The sequence below is a fragment of the Lagopus muta genome, chromosome 10 (assembly GCF_023343835.1).
Source record: "Lagopus muta isolate bLagMut1 chromosome 10, bLagMut1 primary, whole genome shotgun sequence".
Classification (NCBI taxonomy): domain Eukaryota; kingdom Metazoa; phylum Chordata; class Aves; order Galliformes; family Phasianidae; genus Lagopus; species Lagopus muta.
Genome location: NC_064442.1, coordinates 7039948 through 7061779, shown reverse-complemented (window position 1 = coordinate 7061779; position 21832 = coordinate 7039948). Strand labels below are relative to the sequence as shown.

The following is a 21832-nucleotide window of genomic DNA, read 5'->3' as shown; positions in this document are numbered from 1 at the left end:
TAAGCGACAGGTTGTGAGGAGTTTGCACCTCTCTCTGTTTGGAAATAGAGGAGAGAAGAACAGGGCTTGTTGTAGAGCAAGCACTGTGGACAGAACATCTTAGGATGAAGCCATGCCTTTCTCCGTGCTATCCCAAGGTCAAGGGGGTTGATAATGCAAATAAAAACCAACATACCCACGTTTGTGCCCAGAAAATGGCCACTGGTGTTTGTGGACAAGCAATGTCAGCTCACTGCAGCAAATAGCACGTGGTTGGTGGAGAAAAAGAAAGGAGCACTGACTTCAGCTAAGTCCACGAGGCAGTCTTCATGCTGCTGGTAGGACAGCATCACCATATAAGTGCTTCTTGGCAGTAAATAGGAACTTTGTAGTTTAGCTCCATCTCCAACATTCAGAATTTGGATTTGCGAAGTGGGTAATTACGAGTTACTGGAGATTACTTTTGGTGAGACTGGTAATATTTCTGAAGAAACGCTTAGGAGGCTTGCTTTACTTCAATAGTAATAATTAATTATCAGCACAGTGCATCACATGCAGATTTGCTCTCAGGTCAGAGCTCTGAAGTTTACCCAAACGTCACAATGCAGTTTTGCAGTGTTTCTATTCCCTGGTATTTCTTGTCAGATAAACGAAGTCTCCTTGAGAATGACACAGATCTGTGAAAGTAATCCAGATTTCAGTGGAGTAAACAAAACTGGGTGGCAGATCCTTTCCAGGTCCCCTTCTGCCTCCAAGGGATGATGCTCAGCTCCCACCAGCGCTGTGGAGCGCAGCTGTTGGGGGTCAAGGGGTTGGTATAGGGGTTTGGGGGTCGGTTTTTGTTGCCAGATGAACAGCACTGCCTGTGCTTTCCTCTTCCAGGACTGGCTCAGCTCGGGGATGCCATGCGTTCCCCACGCGGGTGGAGCAGCCGTCCTTCCATCGAGTCCTAATGAGGGTTTTTTTTTTTTCAACCTCATTTATTACAGGCTGCCCTGACATAATTACATATTTGAAGTTAGTAATTACATGTATTCATGCTAATTAAGTAATTAGATATAATTACACTAACTGTAAATACATGGTAATCGGCTAAAAAGAAGTACTTCAGAAAAAAAACAAGGCAAATCACACAATAAAAGTGCCATCAGCACTCTTTCACTCAGTACCCTGTCTTTATCTTGTGTTTTCAATGCAGTTTAAAGGGAACATTGCGGTCATTTCAAAAGTCATATTTTTCAAACAAATTGATTTCCTTACCTTTGCTTCTAATAGGACTTGAACACAAAATGGGAAAGACACTTACAACCCCAGTTTATCTTGCCATGGTCAATTCTTTTTCTTCATTTAGCGTGTTTTATTCATCCTGGGCATGAGAAGCTGAAAAGTCTGCAGCATTTCTGTTTTTGGTTAGTTCATGTTCCTATTTCCATCAAAAACAACAAAACCAAGCCATAAATGTTTTCTGCAATCTTTTTTTTTCTCCCCTGAAAACAAAAACAAAACCAACTACTGGTAATGGGAATGTATTTTATTTTATTATTTTATTTTATTTTATTTTATTTTATTTTATTTTATTTTATTATTTTATTTTAGGTATGTTCCTCCCTTCTCCCTCCCCCACAGGAATAAGAGGAATTGTCAAATGTTATTTTGTGAAATATGAATGTGGAGCCAAGTGTGAAGTGACAGCAGCACTCTGCCGCCCATGCCCAGCCTGAGCCGTGTTGTACAGACCTCAGTCCCTCCTTACACATCTCTACACTTTCTCTAAACTTCTCTTTAATGTCCTCTAAATGAAAAGCCTCAGGCTCTTCTCCATTGTGAGCCAAAACCCGTTACTTCAGTGAGGTAGGCTGAGACTTCTGCACTGGCACTCCCCACTGCCTTATGGTCCTTCAACGCCAGAGATATGTTTGTGGAATTTGATGAGGACCTTTATACTCATCTATGTGTGTTCTACTAAATTTGGACTTCCGAAACCTGGCTTTCTGGAAATGCTCAGCTGTGGGCAAGTGGGAATGCACTGGAAGTCCATGGAAAGACCACATCTGCCCAGGAGATGCATCATTTCAGGGAGGATGCATCCCTTCACCACTGATGCTGTGTTGCATCTGTTCTTGCTCAAGCACTCTGCTACTACACCCTTACCTAATGCAGGGCTTCAACACACCCTCCCACTTCCTACGTTAGTGGCTGTGTACCCAAATATCTCTGCTTTTCTCTGCCTAGTTGCACTCACAGTACTTGTGGCTCCATGGTGCTCTTAAACCTAAAAGAAGTGTCCAGGCCAGAGGAAAGAGCAATGTCCATAAGCCACTGCTCCTCATGCCTGGGCCTTTGTCCCAGCAAGATGAGAGCTAAAAGCATGGTACATGAGATGCTGCATGGTACGTGATCTGAGATATTGCAGAGCTGGTGCCAGTGGTAATGAAGGAGGTTTCAAGAGTATTCTCCTAATGGCTCATTGATTGTGTGAATTATGTCGTGGGTTGCATTAAAATAGCTTGTGCGTGTGGGTAGAGTTGTGGTACTGATTTTTTTTAATCTTGCTTTTAATGAATTTATTGCAGCTTATAGTGTTGGCTATTGGGACAGTACCTGGGTGCTGGGGCACCTCTGTGCTTTTGGGGCCTGAAGGATGGGGCCATGGTTTGCTGGGGGTAGTCCTAAATGCACTGGGAGCTCCCTAAATTTGCAAGGAGAATTCATTGTGACTCTTCCATCTAACCAGGGTGGTTTTCAGGTTTAAGATCTAACTCTGAGGTATCGTCATGGTCAAATATGAGCTGTCTTCTGCTTAGAAGACTGAAGGCTTTCATTCTCTGTTCACTGTCCAGTTAAATTGCAATTCCTGATTAAAAATATCCGCTGTTGTTTAGAAGTCAGGATAGGTTTGCATAACAGCATTCACAGCTGGAATGTTATTGGTGGTGCTGCCCTGTGGGACAAGAAGCACAATCCAGGATCCAGCAGTGAAGCTCTGCATCAGGAGATGCTATGAAATAACTAATTTGAGTGCTGATTTTTGGCTAAACTGACCAAAATGCCCTGTTTGGTTCCGAAAGGTGTGGAAAGACCCACAAAACAGACGTTCTTCTTCAGTCTTGTTGAACCCAGCGTGATGTTCCAAAGTGAGCTGAGCACTCTGATAACTCAGCAAACCCATCTCCACATGGAGCTGATGCAAAACTTGAGTGTGAGTGTCTTGAGGTGAAAAGTACATTGACTTCCTGGCAGGTACAGATTGCTCTAGATGCCCGGGCTTGTCTCCCATTAGGTGGGGGGTTATTGCATAATCCATTTTCAGATTCCTGCATGCTTGTTCCTAACCAGACAGCAAGTTACCTAACGCTGAACCTTGTTTAAATCTGCTTTGCAGGCCCTCTCTCCTTGTCTCTACATGAATAGATCTGTTTTAGAGACAGGAATAAACCAAGACCCAGTGAGAGCATGAAAATATCTCTGTGTACCAATGTAGTCAGCATGGCATGCAGTACTGCAACTGGGGACCTGCAGCGTGGTGTAGGCTCAGCTTTGCCTGTCGTTGGTTCCAAGTTCATATTTGTGCTGATGCTGGTTCTCTGAAGCAGTCATGGGTCTATGGAAATGTCACACCTTTCTTTCAGCCCTACTAACCTATTTTTCTTAATGATTTGGAGCACTGAGTGTGAAGGGTAACATACCTACATAAACATATATGTGCCTTTGTATGTAAATATATATGTGTATTTAAGCATATATATATATTTGATCTATTTCAAATGTACTGTTTTATATCAGTTAGGCACCTGCTCTTATCTTGCTAATATATTTTAACAAGTTTTACGTTATCCTGCCCTGCCATGACACCTCCTTTTTCCCCATTGTGAGAGAGGGTTTTTTTTCCTCCTGAATAATATCTCTTAAATTCAGGCTGAGCAGTCTCTCTGGCTCCTGTAAGAGTGACTGGGAGAAAAGGCATCTAAGTCTCCTAAGCACTATGGCAAATTTGCAATTAGAAGAAAACACTGGAATGGAATGACTTCAGCCCTTGTCTCCCTTCCCCCAGCCCTCTACCTCTCTCTTGCAGGATTAAGCTGAGCTAATCCTCAGATGAGCAAGATCTTTGGGAAAGCAAAGCAGCAAAGTAAAACCAAGGGAAGGGAATGAAAAATCCTTCACACTCAACACTAATAAGGAAATTACTGGTGTCCTACATTATGAATTGGATGAATTTTTAATGGTTAGAAATGCGGTTGATTTATAATGCATCCATCCTGGGCTGCAGGGCCAGTTGCCAGCTAATAAATAAATGGTAGGCCCTTTGTATTAAAAGTATCAGTCATTTTACATCTCTGCACTGTAATTGATGTGGAGCATTGAGCAAGGGGAGGTGATGGGCACCATGTGTGTGCCAAAGCAAAGGAACTCGTGTTTTAAGACATACCTGAGGTCTCAGCCCACTCTCCAAGCCTTCTCTTGGACCACAGGTTCTGCTCCACCCCATTGCTCACTGCCCAAAGCTAAAAAGACATAAAGAGCTTGGCAGAGATCTCCATGACTTTGAAACGGTCGCTTTAAGCCTTGCTCAGAGCTGTGTTTAGTTTATCTTATGGATCGGGCGTCACATAAACTCATCTAGTACTTGATCTACAAGTTGGCAACACTGCCTATGGCAGGGGGTTGAAACTAGATGGACTTTGAGGTCCTTTCTAAACCAAGCCAGTCAACAATTATGGTCATATGCTTTAGGGCAGATTTACCCCTGGGGAGCCAGAGAAGTTCCAGCTGAGGTGGCTGCCCAAGGCTCCTTTTGTACATGTAGAAGGATGGGATGCTTTGGTCTGCCATAGGTGAGGAACTTTGCTCAGGATGAGGGAGGTAGCTTGGTGGTACTGGACACCAGCACAGCTCAGAGGCAGATATCAGTGTGAGATCATACGAATCCCACCACAAATGTTCACAGCGAGGGCTGTGTTAAAAATAAATCCTGGGCAAATTCCAGAGATGGGGTGAGACTGTTCTCATGCCAGATCCCAGCAGAGCCCAAATGTCAGGGGAACCAGAGTGAGAGCACAGCAGGCAGCTGAGTATTTGAGGGATGGGGTTTATTTTCCCCTATTATTAAAGGAGAAAATGTACCTGGCATCTTGCTCCTTCACTATTTCCCAGAAAGATGCATCTTTGCTTCCAGCCCAACAAGATGCTGCCAAGCATCTTCACCTCCATTTTATGGTTGAGGGGAGGGAAGACACTGATTTGCTCGAGGTCACACCAGGTTGCTGACAGCGAGCAGTCTGGCCCATGTTTAGCTTGCTGGACCATATCGCATGGATGAGCTGCCACCTGAAGTTCTTTCACAGCCAGTCTTGTGCAAAGTGAAGTCAGGAGGTTGGATGGTCAATCTAGTTCTTGGAGCTGTCATCTATATATAATAATCCAACATTCTGGTGAGGTTCTTTCTTTTCACTTTCATGGGGCCTATGCTACAGTCTAACATGATTCTGTTAACTAATTCTTTAGTTAATCAATTAAGAGACCGTTATTTCCCTAGGATATTTGCTGGCCTCACTGCGCCTGGGCATTGCCTCCTCCCCTGCTTGTTGGAGTGATGCAGAGCTGGGAGGGAAAGCAGTTATTTTTTACCTTGGCTTTATTTCCTTGCTGATGGAGTTGAGTGGGGAGCTTGGGATAGGAGCTTTGCTGCCCAAGGAAAGCACTGCTTTCCAAGATACAGACTTTCATCTTGACCTGGAGGAAGGAAGCGCTTATTGGCTTGCTTATTATATTTCCCCACGGTAGCATAAATACTATATCCATGATAGATATGGATCTTATGAATAATATAGAGATTTGGACTAAGTAATAGCTGTGCTCTTTTCAATACAAAAGATCCTCGGCAGCAAGTAGTATTAATGATCTGTTTTGACATGGTCTCTGCAGAGGACAGTTGCAACCCCCATTTCCATGAGAATTTGAGAAACTGGGGGGAGAAATCCTAATGTGTTCATCCCGTCTGTTTCCTTTGGGACGCTCCAGAAAGAGTATCCTGTCTCTGGTTTTTTTTTCCCAGTCTTCCCTAGACCCTCCAAGGATATGAAGGCTGAGTGAGTTCTGGGAAAACAAATCCCTTCCGTGGGCAGGCGGTGCTGGGCTATCAGAGGAGACAACTTCTGGAGGAAATGTAGTACAAAGATCCTAGCAGCTCCCTGTGGTCACTGACAGTTCTCTGGACATTTCTGGAAGAGAAAAGTGATTAGTTACAGCGATGTGGCTAAATGCAAGCAGACATAATGATATTCTGTGTCTCTGCTGATGCGCGGCTGATTTCTTTTCAGTAGCTTTAATTTGAAGTTCTCCTCTCCACCTGCTCTCCAAAACCCTTGTGCAGCCTTGCTGCTGTGTGCTGTCAAACAGGTGGTTGCATTATTATGAGAAATCCTCTCTAAACTCCACTTGTTAGTGCCTCAGAATCTTTTGGAACGAATGTAAGACATTAATAAGTATTAACACTTAATACTTTTCGGCTACATCACTGCAGGGGGCAGGGAAGCGTGACAGCCATTGCAGGATGCAGTGCAGTTCATTTTGTGCATAGCTGTTTGCAAGGGGCAGTACCTGGCTGCTTTCTGTGCTGCCCTTCCCTGTAGTTGTTCTGGGTGCCAGCACTAGAGCTGCAGAGCTGGAAGGCCTCTAAATTAGCGGAGCTGTCGGAGAAGGTTATTAATGCTTTTTCAATTTATTTTTTTCCTCCCAGACGCAGCATCTCAAGCCTTGGATCAGGCTGTTAACCTTTCTTATCCTTCTCTTTCTAGCCACATTCATCTTTGAAGTTGTTTAGTTTCCTTCTTGCACCATTACCCTTTTAAAAGGAACATGGCCAAGGGAGACATGAGGACTCTCTGCCCACCCTGTGGCTGTGTTCTTGCATTGAGGATAAGGGCAGGAATGTCTTGCTGTCCTCTCTGGGCTGTGTTGAACAGAGAACGTGGGCTCAGGTGTTTCTTTGCAAAAGGGATGGTAGCTCATTAACACTCTGTGCCCTGTAGATAACTTCTATTGATCATCAGCTGCTTAATCACAAACTCTATCACAGTTTGCTTCGATTACTCTTTTCCATTTCGTCATCTCTGGAGAATCAACCTGACTAAAGTTAATGTACTCGTTACGTAGTTGGGAAATCACTGCTGCAGACTGATATGTAAAACTCAGGATTTAGGAAGGGCTGCGTCCTCTCTCCTTCACATAACAGCATGACTGTATTGAGTGCGTATTCCTTGGCTTGTTAGGGTGGAACAGGCAATGGGAGAGTTGTGCTGAGCTAGGCTTTGACCTGGCTGGATAGCAGTGCTTACCTCTCACATCATGTGGAGCTCGAGCTCTACATCATAGCATGAGAGGTAACGGCCTACAAGTTGCACCAGGGGAGGTTCAGGTTGGGTATTAGGAAGAATATATTCTCCCAGAGTGGTGATGCAGTGGCACAGGCTGCACAGGGAGATGGTGGAGTTATCATCCTTGAAGATGTTTAAGAACTGAGAGGATGTGGCACTGAGGGACGTGGGCATGGTGGGGTGGGCCAGCAGTTGGACTGGGTGATCTTAGTAGTCTTTTCCAACCCTAATGATTCTACGATTCTGTGACCTAGATCTTTCCAGTTCTACCATGATGAACACCAACAGCCAGAGCCCCCATCTCCTAGGTGGGTGTTTGAATTGAAGCAGCTTTGTGGATTTGCCTCTGCTGGTGTTCATTTAGGAACTGGGTGATGAAGACTTTCCTATGGGAGGGTGAGCGCTCAGGCTAGGGCATAGGCAGGGCAGTTTGAGAGATGGGAGCTGAGCGATGGAGATCAGAGGGGAGCTGGATGTCAAGCCACTATGGCAAAGTCTGCACAGCTGGACCATGCATTCCTTTTTTATTTTCTGATGACATGTGCAATATATATGTATAAACACAGAACCGGAGGCTTAAAGCCAATGTAGGATGCTAAGTCCCCTATCAAAACAGATCTTAGCACTCCTGAAATCAGCACCTTAAGTATGCTGCTGCTGGCTATTTTGCTGACACAGTGGGGCCACAGCTGGAAAGCTGCTGTGTGAATAGAGGCTTTACTGTTTTGGAAACTGTTTCTGCCTCTCCAAACTTATCTTGCTTTCTGCTTTTGCTCAATGTTCTGCTATAATTCATTTTCCTTTTGTCTTTTAATACTTGCTGTATAAAACATTTTCCTTGAACCTATGCGCAATCAGGGCTAAATATTCTGCACTGGTTATGGTGTTTCAGTGACCTAATTTGATTGCAGAGGGTCGTGTCCTGTATAATGTTGTCTCATTTTCTCAGTAGTCGATACAAACTCAATTTTGTTTTCTTTGAAAAGAAAGGAAGTGGGGGCAGGAGCTGAGCATCCCTGACCAAGCGTGTACCTGCAGCTCTTACCTTGTTGCCTGGCTGTAAGACGGCGATGGCACATGTAGTTCAGCCTGAATGGGACCTGCAGGCTCCTTTTTTTCTTCCTGCCAGTACTGAAGGGGAGAAAGGATGGAAACTACAGCAAAGAAAGGCCCTCATTTGTAGCTGCTGGCACCTCTGATTTGCCTCAAGGAGTCATTGCAGCAAGCTGGAGCCCTCTTGATGGAGCTTATCTCCGGAGGGGAGGGTTAGCTGTGTCTCCCCGTGGGACCTGGGTGAGTGTTTAGCTTTCTCATTTTGTCTCCAATTAGATGTTTGGTCCTTTGTATCTCCTTGTTTCACCTGCATGCACCGCGCCTGCCTCAAAACCCCTTAACCTTATCTATGAATAGCTCAGAATGGAAAAGGAGGGTCTGGTCTCAATTTGTGAGGCTCATTTGCATGGAAAAGGAGCGTGCACTTTCAGAAGGGATGGTCTCCTGGCCTTGCTGGGCTCCTCGGGGCAGCTGTGACAGCTTCATGGAGGCTGAGGTTTGGTGAGCAGCGGCAGGGCTTGCTCATAAACTAGATGCACTGTGGTGTTTTAGCAGAGCTCTTCAGAAGAAACTGGTTTTGTAGCAGCTTATAAAGGATGTGCCAGCCCAGCGTTGGGTCTTTAGGAAGAGAAGAACCTGCTTTTGCAAAATGAAAAGTGCAGTGAGTACTGAGCTGTGGGCTTGTGGGCCATCTGCGGCAGCTGGGATTGCTGGTGTGGCAAATTACTCAACTGGTCATTTCATTGCTATTTTTCCCATCGGCCCTGGATTTTTTCCTTGGTTCTCAGGGTATTCTTTTTACACAGCCCTGCCTCCTCCTGTCCAGTTGAGCATTAAATTGAATAGATTCGTTGTGGTGAAAGAGCAGGAGTCAGAGAGGCATTGGCAGGCAAAATGAACTATGATTTTCAGCTTAAGATGCAGGTAGGAGTTAAATACATGAGTCAATGGTTCCGTGCTCCTGCTGCGGCCACCAACCAGGCTCCCTTGGCTTGGGCCAAGGACTTTAGTGGTGGTGAGGAGAGGTCAAGGAGCAGAGGGGTTGATGTGTGTGGCCAGAGCAGGACCAAAAGGGCATAGTCATGAACCTAAGGAGCAGGAAGAGGGGAGTGGATTGGGCACTGGCCACTTGTGGGATCCTTCTTGGCAGGATACCAGGTTTCCATAGATCAGTGTCTGGCACAGGCGAGTCAGTGTCCCTGATTTGATCTCCATTTTGGAATATTTAATCAGCGAATCCAGCACAAAGTCTCTTTAAGAAGAGACTGGCACAGAGCAGCTGGATGAGCATTGCAATCAATGTATCTGCTGTGGAATGCTTCCTGCAGAAATATTACATCCTCTCTCATTTACTTGATGATCTTTAGGGTGAATCAATCAAAAGATGCTGCATACAAATAGTTCAGCCTGTGGTCCTGTGGGTGTCCATTAGAGAGGCATTTGCTCTGTGTTAATGGACCTGTTGATTAACAAACAAGCCATTGCTTTTGAAATAGAAAACTGTTACTTGATAGCAAAGGTTAACACTGGATATTCTACTGCCCCACCTCTCCTACCCTTAATTTACACTGTGCCAGCGCGGGGAACTGCTGCAACAAAGCCCAGATCTGAACTACTGGAAATAGAAGCATTCACATATCACAGGAACAGTTATTGGAGGTGAAAATTTCCAAGGAATCTGGAAAAGCTTGATTCTTTTCTCGGACTGTGTGTGTGATTTTGTCACTGTAATGTTCTCTGCACATGTCTTCCTTTAAATGTGATGCCCTCCTGGCCTCTAGCAATGTCTGAGGAAGATCTCTCCATCATTCCCTGGTCCCTTGAGGGACCAGGCTTAGTTTTTCATCATATCAAAGGCATGAGAGTTTATATTTGTTTCTGTAAAGCCTCCAGTCTACTGGAGCAATTGTATGTTCATTTCTTTTCCCTATGATGTGGATATTTGGCCACCTGGATATATCACCTTTTCTGGGTAAAAGTTTTCCTGTGTTATGGCATTAGTTCTTGCACCTTTGATATTAACATGGTGTGAACCTCAGCACATGGGTGATATCCACCACTTAGAAGACATCCTTATCCATTGGAAAGCCACAGCCATTGCAGATAGGCAGGACACAAAAGGACTGGAGCTGTCACTATGCCTTGTGTTTAGTTTAGCCTTGTGCTGCTTGTTGCAAGGAGCTGTTGTGCTCCTGCAAAGTGTGTTTGAAACCTTGGTGCTTGGCCAGAGGCTATGGAGACATCTCCTCCCCTAGACTAGTGGTACCTTATTTAGTTAGCTCTGTTCCTTAATTGCTGCAAACCAGCTCACCCAGAACCGTCCTTCCCACAGCTGGTGGGAGTCAGAGCGGGGAGGCAGTTAGCAGATTAGGGAAGCAGAGTGAAAACCATTTGGCGTTTCTATCCTGATTCTTCTGGGTGCCTTTAATTAGCATGATTGCTCAGTACGCGATTTTGCCATGTTCTTTAGCTCCCCTGGTTAAAATAATTATTCCCCCAGCTCCTTTTGTTCCAATTCCTGATCGCTTACAAAGTCTCCTGTTAAAAGCCATTAAACCCGTAATGTAAAACGAGAGTAATCGCTCAGCAGTGCATGCTCTCAGCCCCACACGTGTGTGCTCACACGTTTTGTGCCCTGTTCCTCTGCTCCTGCCACGTGCTCCATGCCCACATCCTATGTGTAGCAAGTGGAGGATGTGTCCTGCTGGGGTGACAGGCAGAGCTTCTGCTTTCTGTGTGATGGAGAAGAGAAAATGACTTATTTTTTACTAATTTTTTACTGAGAGTGATGAAGCCCTGGCACAGCTGTCCAGAGAGCTGTGGGTAACCCAAACCTGGAGGTTCACAAGGCCATGGATGGGGCCCTGGGCAGTCTGAGCTGGTGGTAGACAACCAGCCCATGGCAATGGGTTGGAACTGGATGGGCTTTGAGGTTCCTTCCAACCTCAGCCATTCTATGACCTGATAGGATATGAAATTTTTTTTAAGTAAAGCTGACTCCTTTTGTCTCAAGTATGAAATCCTTCAGTGGAAGGAGAAAGGAGCTTTGGACAGTTGCATTCGTGGGTGTTCCTGTATTAAAATGCATCCTTGTCCTGAGAGCTCAAACTCTTCTCTGTCCTTCATTTGTGCTGACATGTGCCAATGGCACAAGTGGGGCAGATGAGCACAAGGGCTTATGCAGAATTATATGGCATGAAGTGAGGTTGGGCTGAAGTGATTTCAATGCTTTGCTTATCTATATGACTTGAGGAGGATGACTTATTTGTAGCCCCAAAATGAAACTGAGTCAAAGATGAGTCTGGCAGTCATGTAGTTTAGTAAGCCTGGAACTGATGGCCAGAGCAAAACTTCAGAACAGATTGTCTGCTGGGAAAATTTGGTACCAAAGGTCTTCCTTCCTCTGAAGGAAATCTCCTAGCTTACAGCAGCTGTGTATTTGGGGATTTACCCTTCATTTGTGTAAAACTGCAGTTCTCTGTTTGTCCTCTCTTAATCTGGTGAAATCAGAGTCCTCAGTCCTGGGATGTGTTTAAGAGCTTACCACATGCTAGCAGGTACCAAATGTGGTCTTGAAAGAAAGTGTAGAATCAGAGCTCTCTTCTAAAAAGCATAATTATGCTGTTCTACGATGTTTTGGTGCAGCTTGATTTGAGAGCCACCCTAATGAGGCAACTATGAAGAGAAGAAGAGCTGTGGTGGTGGACCTCATTTCCAAAACAATCATCAGAGAACAAGCATTGGAGAAACATAGATGAAGGACAACAATGTCAGACTGCCTAAAAAATCAGCAGATCCTCATTCCTCAAAGCTTCGTGCTGGTTTTGATTATTTTTTTACATCTCCTCTGTAGTGCTCTGTGCTTCCTTGCCTGCTGAGATCCGCGGTTCTCCTCAGTTTCCATCCTCAGTTTGCAAACTATTACATTCACGTTTCCCAGTGTAAGTTCCTCCTGAAATTTCTGGCTCTTGGGCTTTTACCACTCCTGGGCTTCCTGGAGGGCAGCTCTGGCCTTTCCAGCTGAAGTGGAGTCTTGCTGGAGCATATGGCAGAATAAAGAGACTTGAGCAAGCAAGAATTTATTCTTGGCTTCAATTGGCTCCTCTGCCTCTTTTAGTGCTCTGAAGAGCAGGAGAACATCATTGGAATTGCCTGGGCAGGGAAAGTCACAACAGATCACAACTGCTTTTCCCTATCGACTGTGATGCAGCTCCTTGGGTGTCTGTGCTCACATCTGGCTCCCCCAAGCTCTCCTGTTCCCTTCTAGACCTCAGGTCTCTTGAAGAGGATAGGATCTGGAGCTGGACTGTTCCCTGCTCCAGTGCTCACCCCATAGCACTGATCCTTTGGAGACCTCAGACAAACCTTGTTCCCATTCCATGCCACAGTTTTGCCATCTGCATTACGGATATAACAGCTCCTGCCTCCCAAGGGAACAAGCGAGGCATAACAAATTAATGCTTATGAAGAGCTCAACGACAGAAAGGAAGTTTGTAACAAGGCTGTTGCTGTTCTAACTTAGGGCTTCCTTTGCTTGTTGGCTCTTTGATGTGGCGATCAGCGGTACTGGTGGATCAGCTGTACTGTAATTGGAATTAATCAGCTATTACAGAACATGAGCCCAGCTAGATTCTTTCTCAGTGGATATTAATTTCTGAGCAGATTAGTTGGTAGTTTCAGTGTCTCCATGTAAAGTGCTTAAGGTAACTATTGCTATCTGAAGTGGCTGAGGAACAGAGGCGGTGTCAGAGGAATGCAGATACCTGTCAGGCAAAGTGGAAATGAGGAGCTCTTGTAAAGCTGTGCATAGTTCTTAAATTGGCAGCAGTCTGAGGGCTGACTTAAAAATAAAAAGAAATTGGCAAAAGAGTATATTTGAAAACCAAAGTGATGAAAATGAGGTATTGTTGGGATCTTTGATACCGTGTCCTGTGGGCTTTGTGGAGTGCGGAGACAGGCAGTGCATAGTTGTGAGAAATGGGGACTGGCAGAGCTAAAGAGAATTGCTGTTCCTCAAAATGCTGAGACGTACAGCTTGTGGATGTCTCAATGCAGGCACACAGATGGATAGAGACAGGAGGGTGACCTGACAACACCCAGGATATCTGCTGCCCCCAAACTCTCCGGCATCTGGGAACTTGCCTGCAGCTTGTTCTCATGGCTGACCTGTAAACCTCAGAGTTTTGCCACTCATATTTGCATGGCTGTGGATGTCATGACAAACAGAGCAAGGCATCCTCTTTGCTGAGAAACTTTCTATGACCATTTACAATTTAAATGAGGTGAGGCGAAGCTCTGTATGCTATGGGTGAACTTGGTGGGTGCCCAGTCCTTCCCCCTTCCCTGGTCCTCTTACAAGTAATTCCACATACTTTGGCTTCAATCTAATGAAAACAAAACTGAGGAGGCCCAACTGATCTGGCTGCTTTCCATCATGCAATGGGCCTCCAAATGGCTTTAAATAGCTGCACCTCTGTGCAGACTGGAAAAAAAGCATTGGCTGTACCTCTGGACAGGGAAGGAAGCTTCAGTTCAAATCGCAGGGCATCTCAGATGGTACAGCAGGCATAAAAATAGCCTTTTTTAATTTTGCCATTGGTATTAAGTAGATTTTTTTTGTATTTTCCTTTATATATATATATATATATATATATGTATATATATATATATAATTATTATTTTTTTTTAAATATCCTGATAAGCACTTTCCCACTTTGGGGCTTTTCCTATGGGGAATCGGTGGGGAATCTTGGAGCTCTGCCTCCCGAGCTATCAGGCTACAACATTTAGTATCTTGGAACTACTCCATTCATGAAAGAGTTCCAGAGAAAACAAACTTGTGATCCCAGCTAATATGGAAATGGCTCACATTATCGACAGCAACAGAAATGCTACAGACGCCGGAATTCCTCCAACCAAAGGTTTAATGAGTCCTTCATAGTCTTACAGAGTTCATCCCATGAAAATCCATGTATACTTTTCTCAGGAAACATTGTTCCGCCACTGAATATCTCATAATATTCTTCTACCCTTTCCTCTCCTTCAATTAAGCATGAGAGAAACTTATGTGGGAGTGGGATCTTCTGGATTCATTTGCTCTTCTTCTTAGCCCCTCTCTTCCCTTTCCTGACCTCAAAAACAAATGCAGTGCCTCAATCCTCATGATTTTGGCTTGTGAAGAAGACAAGAACTACAAACTGTAGGTAGAGCTCCATTGAGCGCGTTCCAAGAGGTCTCCAATGCTATGAGGTCTCATTGATCAAAGTGGGAGACTTGCATTTGAGGTTAAACCAGAAAATAAACAATACAAGGTGAGCTGCTGTGGATAGGGATGAGGATCCTGTTTCCATGAAAATGAACAACCAGAAGTATTTCCATAGCTCTCACTTCTCTGTGAATCCTAGGAGAGTTGTCTACTTGAAGACCTGCTTGAGATCTGTGTGTTGGTGTGAAGCTCATCTGTGGGCTACATTTTCTTGCATTTCTCTGCAATCAGCAGTGCTGGGCTGGTGCAAATGTGAGGAGGGCCAGGCCCTTTGACTTCACCTTGGATTGCAGGGGAGATGATGTGCTTATCTCCAACTGAGGGTACTGGGGAGAACGCCTGTGACCTGTTTGTTGTTGCAAGCCTCAGTCTGAGTTGCTTTTTGGCCTGTTATTTATTGGACAGGAGAAAGAAAGAGGATTTTGTATCCCAGCCCTGCAGATGAAGCCATCCATGACAGGAAACCTGGATCGCTGTGTTGCCTTCCCCCTAAGTACAGATGTATTGGTCCTGGCTTTGGCTGGATGGACAGTTGTTTCCTTCACTCGGGATGTGGGCCAGGCTTAATGGTTTTCATGCCTCCTTTGATGCTTTTCATACTTCATATCTGTGCATAGAGAAAGATTAAATGTGCAGTGGTGTTGGACTCTCCTATTGCTTTTTCTTTAAATCATAAATTCTGCTGTTACATAGAAGAGAGATCAAAGCTTTGTTGCTCTGTCTGGACAGCAGTGTTATGTTTGGCCAGCTTATTACCCCTGCTTTGCTATTTTTACTTAACCCATTTTTGCCAGGCATTGTATGACATCCCGTTGCCTTTCTCATCTGTTCCCACAGCAATTTATGCTGCTGTTTTAGCAACAGTGTATATCCATGGGTTTCAAAACGGGGCTGCACTGCTCCTTCTGCATTGGTGGATGGCACTGACGTGAATTACGCATCGTTTCTTTGTCATTCTCTTGCCTCCCCATGTTGTGATTCCTGGTGCTCTTCACGTGTGGCTGGAGCAATCTTGCATCTCAAAAGCCATAGAAGCATGGTATATTTGAATGGTTGCAGTGTTACTGGAAAGTAGGCAGTGATGGCAAGGTGAAATTATCTGTCTTGTTTCCTTAGTTTTGCTCGCAGTGAAGGCAGAGTGTTCCTAGCAAGGCACTGTCCACAGGCTGCATTGGGTGTGTGCATGGGGCAGAGAGGCTGAGACCCATTATCCAGGGTTGGGAAACTCAAGACAGCTCTGGAGGACTAAGTGGATGGCCAGGGTTGAAGACAAAAACGGATTGCATGGTTCGGTTGCCTTCAATCTTCTTGTCCTTTCATTGCCACATCTCCCAGCTTGCTTAGAGAAATGCCCCATCTGCCCCTTCCATCTCAAAGCTGTTAGAGCTGCACATCAAAACTGAGCTCATTCCTCCTTCCCCATCCTCCAGCACTCTCCATACATTTACTCCACTATCATATCACAGCTATTAGGAAAGACAGAGAACATCAAGTTTTGATATAACAGTGGTCTCACTAAAGCAGGGAGAAGCACAAAGTTTAATCTCTCAAACCCTCCCCAGTTTTATAGATCTTTGGAGATACTTTTGCTTTGAATCTACTGTGTTGTTTTTTGTTTGTTTGTTTATTTTTACCTCCTCACTGTTTCCAGGCTTTTATACTGGAGCTTCCCTCCAAATCTACACCCAACATTAAAGATAACGTTTTTTTCTCCCAGTTTTGAACTGGGCACTGACAAATGTGAAACTTCACACGAGAAATAGAAAAATAGAAATAGTTTCTAAGATTTTTCCAACCTTCCAAAAAGGTGAAGTCTTTTTTTTTCTTTTTTTCCACTTTGGGGAGATTAAAAGAAAAAAAAAAGGAAAAGAAAAATATTATTTAAGAAATTTTCAAGCTACTATTACATGTACTAATAGCTTTGATGGTAGAAAGATGACATCTGTCATTGCAGAATCCAAACTCTGAACCTGTTGAGATTCACCCATTCTCACCCTGGACATCTTAGTGAACATCATTCATCTCACATCTGTCAGTGAATACATAAATGTAGCAAGAGCCTTGTTGGTTTCTGCTCCATACAAGAGAATGGGTTTGAAGGTAGCAGTACAGTGTGGGAGAAAGCAGTGAGAAAAAAATTAGTCAGACAAGAAGCATGTTTCTGTTCAGATACTTTGGGAATTTGAATAAATCAGAAGGAGAAAATACCCCAATGACCAATGCTGCATTGTTTTCCCAAGTCAGCAGTATGTACGTCCAGCCCTCTATCTTCAGAAATGTAGGCTGTCCTCCTGACACATCCCTTGTTGTCCCTCACTAGCGGCTGCGTGTCACTTATGGGATGAACCCCACTCCAGTCCCATTCTACAAAGACCTTGCTGTCAACGAAGGTCCCTGCAGCTGGGATTCGCAGCACAGTGCTGACAAAGAGGAAAGCCCTCGGCATTCCCAGCCTCAAGTCTTGCTGATCTTTCACATGTCCCTTTGCAGAGGCTGTCTGTCCCCAATGGGCTTTTAGGTCTTTTGCACATGGTCCAGCAGAAGTGGAATTGCCTTAATTTAGCAGAGCTAAGAAATGCAAAGAAAATAAAGCAGACAGGAATGCTCCTTTGAGATACTCAGTATTGTTGAGTATAGACTTTCCCAGCTATCCTTTGGTGACCATAAAGTATATTTATATGATGAAAAAAAACCAAAACAGGATAAATAGTGAATTTCAGGGATGTCATGTTTATTTGTCTCCCAGTGAGTCTGATAAGAAATGGACTAGTTTACATACACTTTTCCAAGCATCAGCACTTTAAACTCTGCTTTGGCTCTGAGAGTTGAGCTAGGCTCTTTCTCACCACTAGTGATATTTCAGCACTTGGAATGTGCCTATGAATTTTGTTTATGGCACATGAACCGAAGTTGAGCCTTTCTTATTTTCCCCTGGGGATCAGTCCCTCGGGGCCACTAAGGATAACAGATAGTTTCCCCCAGACAATTTTAAACAGTACCAAATGGAACAAACAGCTCTTGTCTGTCTGCATCCTCAGGTTCATCACGAGATGTATGTGTCTGATGAGCAGATGGAATAAGACTGTACAGAAAAGAAATAATAGAAAAAATAGGAGAAAAAAAAAAAAAGGCTGGCTGGTTTAGTTTGGCTTTCTGTTCCTGGCCTATTAGAAGGCAGTTTTGAGATCAATTCACAGCACATCTAGGCAGCTTCATGCTGCTCTAGTAGTGCCAGTCGGTTAACTGACCTGACTTGCTGAATGTTCTGTGACCATAAGATGGAACAGGAACATTTTAGAGTCTCTAGAGCAATTCGGTAACCAAGACATCCCATTAATTTTCTTGGAAAAGTCATGTAGGACCATAAGAAGTTAGGACAGATTACAGCAGTCCCAAGGCTCCTGCCTGCATGTCTTGGTCCTGGCAACGCAGTGGCTCTGTATTGAGGATGACCTTCAGTGACATTACATCAATTCCTGCCCAGTCTCATCCCAGTCCCCTGGGATGGTCTCAGCTGTAGAAATTCTACCACCAACAGGTGTCTGAGAAAGTAATGTTAAAACTGTTGAGCTGACAAATATGAGACTTTTCTCCCGGAAACTTCCAGGATTTTGTACAAAAAAAAAAAAGAAAGGAGGTATTAACAGAGGTTCACACCAGGAAGAAGAGGCCAAGAAATTCTATGGGTTATGAGAGCCAGGTCTCCTCAGACACATTTGTCTCAGGAATATTAAGCAACGCTAAATAAATTACTAAAGAAGGGTAGATCTGGGAAGGTTCCTCCATTTTCCTCAATCCCTGCCCAGCAGAAAGATGGACTAGGTAGGAAACAGGACTTTTCCACCCATGATTAGTGGAAACCTCTGCAAGAGGTTTGTTCCCAATTCTCCATCCAGACTGCTTGCATGTTCCTTATCCTCAGAGCACTTGTGCCTGCATGCAGCAGGAGGAATGAATGCCTGGTCTTGATGGAAAGAGAGAGCGAGACAGCCCTGCCTGGAGAGGGTGTTTTGGCTTTAATTTAACTGCAACCATTTGCTGGTTATTCATTTGGTTCTTTTTTAATAATTACATGTGTGTCGATATCTCTCTCTTTTTTTCTAGTTTTGCTCTTTTTTATTTTTTCGTTTACTTTATTTTGCTTTTTTCTTTTTTCTGTTTTTTTTCCCCCTTTAGGTTTCAGAGAAATTATGTTGAATCCAATAAGCCTCCCTGGACATTCCAAACCTCTTAACCAAGGCATTTATGTTGAGGATGTCAGTGTTTATTTCAGCAAAGGACGTCATGGCTTTTAAAAACTCCTTAAAAGTCCCTGTTCTGATGTCAAGTTTATAGGCTGTGCCCTCAAAATGGTGGGAAGCAGTAAGCGTGGTCTGTATGGATTGAGGTCTCCTCCTAATAGGACTCTACAGCCCTGCCTGTACACACGTTAAAGCCAACTGAAACTGTGGTTTTCTGTCACCAGATAACAGGGTTGTTCTTTTCCTCCAATGGTCGCTGTGTTCGTTAAATATTCCTGCAAGGCACAACAGCAGCAATGAGAGCAAATAAAGAAAATTAAACTCAATTGAGAGGAGTCATCCTAATAACACAGTAAATAATTGTACTTTTTGCTTTAAAATAAAACACAAAACAAAACCAACCGAGCCAACCAAACTGACATCTTTAGTCATGTCCTCCCTGCTTGGAGTTTTCCTTGTAAGCTTGTGTCTTCGCACCACCCAGTGAATGCCGCCATCACCTCTTACTGTGGCACCGCGATGGGAGCTCTCCCAGAGCGATGAGGCGGGAGCTTGGAAGAACCTAAAGCAGAACGAAGACTTTTGGTAAGAGCAAAGGCAGCCCCGCTCCCAGTCCTTGCACAGAAATTAATGTCGGAAGGAATGATAAACGGGAAGAAAAATCTTACTTCTCTGGCAGGAAGAGAATGTGGTTATCTTTGAAGTGCACATATTCTAGGAGGCTTTTTTTTGTCTGTCTGTCTGTCTGTGTGTGTTAGAGCAGCGCGTTGGATCTGACTATTTCGTTGTCGTGCTCTGGTCTCTCCCTGCTGCTTGAATGATGAGCTTTATCTGAGGAGGTGCCTGGACTTCCCGCGTGGATGGAGAATCCATAGCGCAGGAGGGTCCGCGTCCTTGCCAGGACTAGGGCAGTAAGCAAAGTGGAAAACCATATCAGACGCACGCAGTTGCTGGATCTTTTCCAGCCCCATTTAGCTCTATCCTGTATTTCTACCCATGTAGAGATTGATTGTAACCCAGTCACATTCCCAGAACGATCAGCTTGAGACAGACTGACTCAAGGGGAGGAAAAATAACTATTCTGTTGCTTCTTCTGTGGCATAAACAGGAATATCAATCCTGTTCTCTGGCCAATATTCGTATTCTCTCCCCCTCTCCCTTCCCACTTTTGTCTTACTTCATCCAAAGCCTCTCAGATGGAAAAATAAACCCTTTGATCCTGTTCTCAAGAGAAGCCAGCTGCCCTTGTAGCAACTTGCAGGGCTTTCCTTCAACTCTCTGGATGTCACGTGTATGGGGAAATACAGATTTGCTCACACGTATCAGTGAAAATCTATAAGCAAAGCAGATTTTCTCAAAAGGAAAAAAAATAACAAAAAAACACAACAAAACCTCCTGAAAGCTACAGGCTTGACCAGATCTTTTCCTGAGAGAAGTATTGAACCAGGAGCTTGCTCACCAGCTACTCTGCTTTGCTTGCCTTCTCGATGGCCCAAGATGACCTTATGACCAGAGATGTCACCATATCACCAGCCCAGAAGGGTTGCTGCCACTGGAAAGAATCACAGTCCTTGTCCACCAGAACTGGGGAGAAGCCTCAGAATGGGATGTTCTGCCTCATCCTGCCTTTACAGGCAACATGCATGGACCACCCTGGGGATGGCCAGGAGGTTTCATTATCAGCTTTCCCGTAGGGGTGTCCCTGGGAGCATTCCATTCTCTTGCTTCTTTTCCCGGTTCGCTCACGTAAAAAGGTAAAGTGCAATAGAAGAGTACAGGAGAAACGGTGGCAGATTGCTTTAAGTTAACGGACATGCCTTATGGGGGCATCTGCGTTACGACGAGGAGGCCCGGTTCAGGTTGGACCACTTCACAAACCATGACCAAACTCCGACGACGTTTCCAGCCTGCACCGAAGCCGGAAACGCAAGTGGTGCACTGAGAGAGGACCTGTGGCCATTTATTTACATTGCGATTCTGCACACGGAGTGAGGAGGACCTTCCCGAAGCAGATCTCTGGGTGCTTTGTCCAAACTGAACTCCCCATCTGCTGGGAGTCGTCCATCTGACCGGGGGATGCCTCGTCCGTCTGAGCTGTCTCCTCTCCCTAGCACTGTTCAGGGGACTCTGCTCTCAACTGTGTGTATCAGCCGTAGAGACACATCCGTGGGCCTGAACCAGAAGCCTATATCTGAACACCCTAGCAGAGGAAGGGTTGAATTTTGCAGCTCAGGTCCATCTCTGCTTAGAAGAAATCCTCCGGACCGTACAGCATAATTTAAAGCAGTTCTCCCCACTGTGATCAATGTCTCAATTTGTTTAACACCAGTTACAGTCTCTGGTTCCTCACTGCTGAAAACAGAAGCCAGTCATGGCTGTTTGTGATTGGTGGCTTTAAGTAGCAAGTCTAAGGATGTTGTTCCTTTTTTTTTTGTTGTTGTTGTTTTTCTTTATTTTTTACATTTTATTTTATTTTTAATTATTGTACATCATTACCTCATTTTCCGTCAGTGCGACTCCTCCATCTTCGAGCATTCTTATCTTGCCATAACTATCATCCTGTGCTAATGGGAAATGGGACGGTCCCTTTTCACAGAGACTATAGGGGTGTTCAATGTCTAGTTTCTTAATAAACACTTTATTTTCTAACGAAACAGCTGCATCAGGCCTCTTCTTTGAAGACAAAATAAATAAATATTCAGAACGACACGTCCCATAGTCCACTTCTTCGTGAGATGTCCCATGCGTGGGGAGTCTGGTTTGTTTGCATCTTCAGGGTGGGGATGTGGGGGTGGGATTTGTGGCTCTGATGTGGACGTTGCTCAGGTGTAGCTCTTGCTCCTGTCTCTCTGCTGCTGATCTCAGTTGACAACACGTTGGTTTTTGTAGCTCAAAACGGTCATATCCTCAAGGTGAAG

General features: G+C 44.5%; 1 protein-coding gene across 14 annotated transcripts in view; it reads left to right on the top strand.

Moving 5' to 3' along the window:
- NTRK3 (neurotrophic receptor tyrosine kinase 3) overlaps positions 1-21832 on the top strand; it is a 177980-nt gene that overhangs the window by 99525 nt on the left and 56623 nt on the right. The window contains exon 13 of one of the 14 annotated variants that reach the window (XM_048956271.1): positions 18850-21597. The exons of 12 other annotated variants lie outside the window; for them this stretch is intronic. In XM_048956271.1, the coding sequence (XP_048812228.1) occupies positions 18850-18968 (119 nt within the window). In that variant the 3' untranslated portion in view covers positions 18969-21597. Of the gene's footprint in view, positions 1-12053; positions 12489-18849; positions 21598-21832 lie in introns of those variants that run through there. One more of the 14 variants, XM_048956272.1, reaches the window with a different exon arrangement.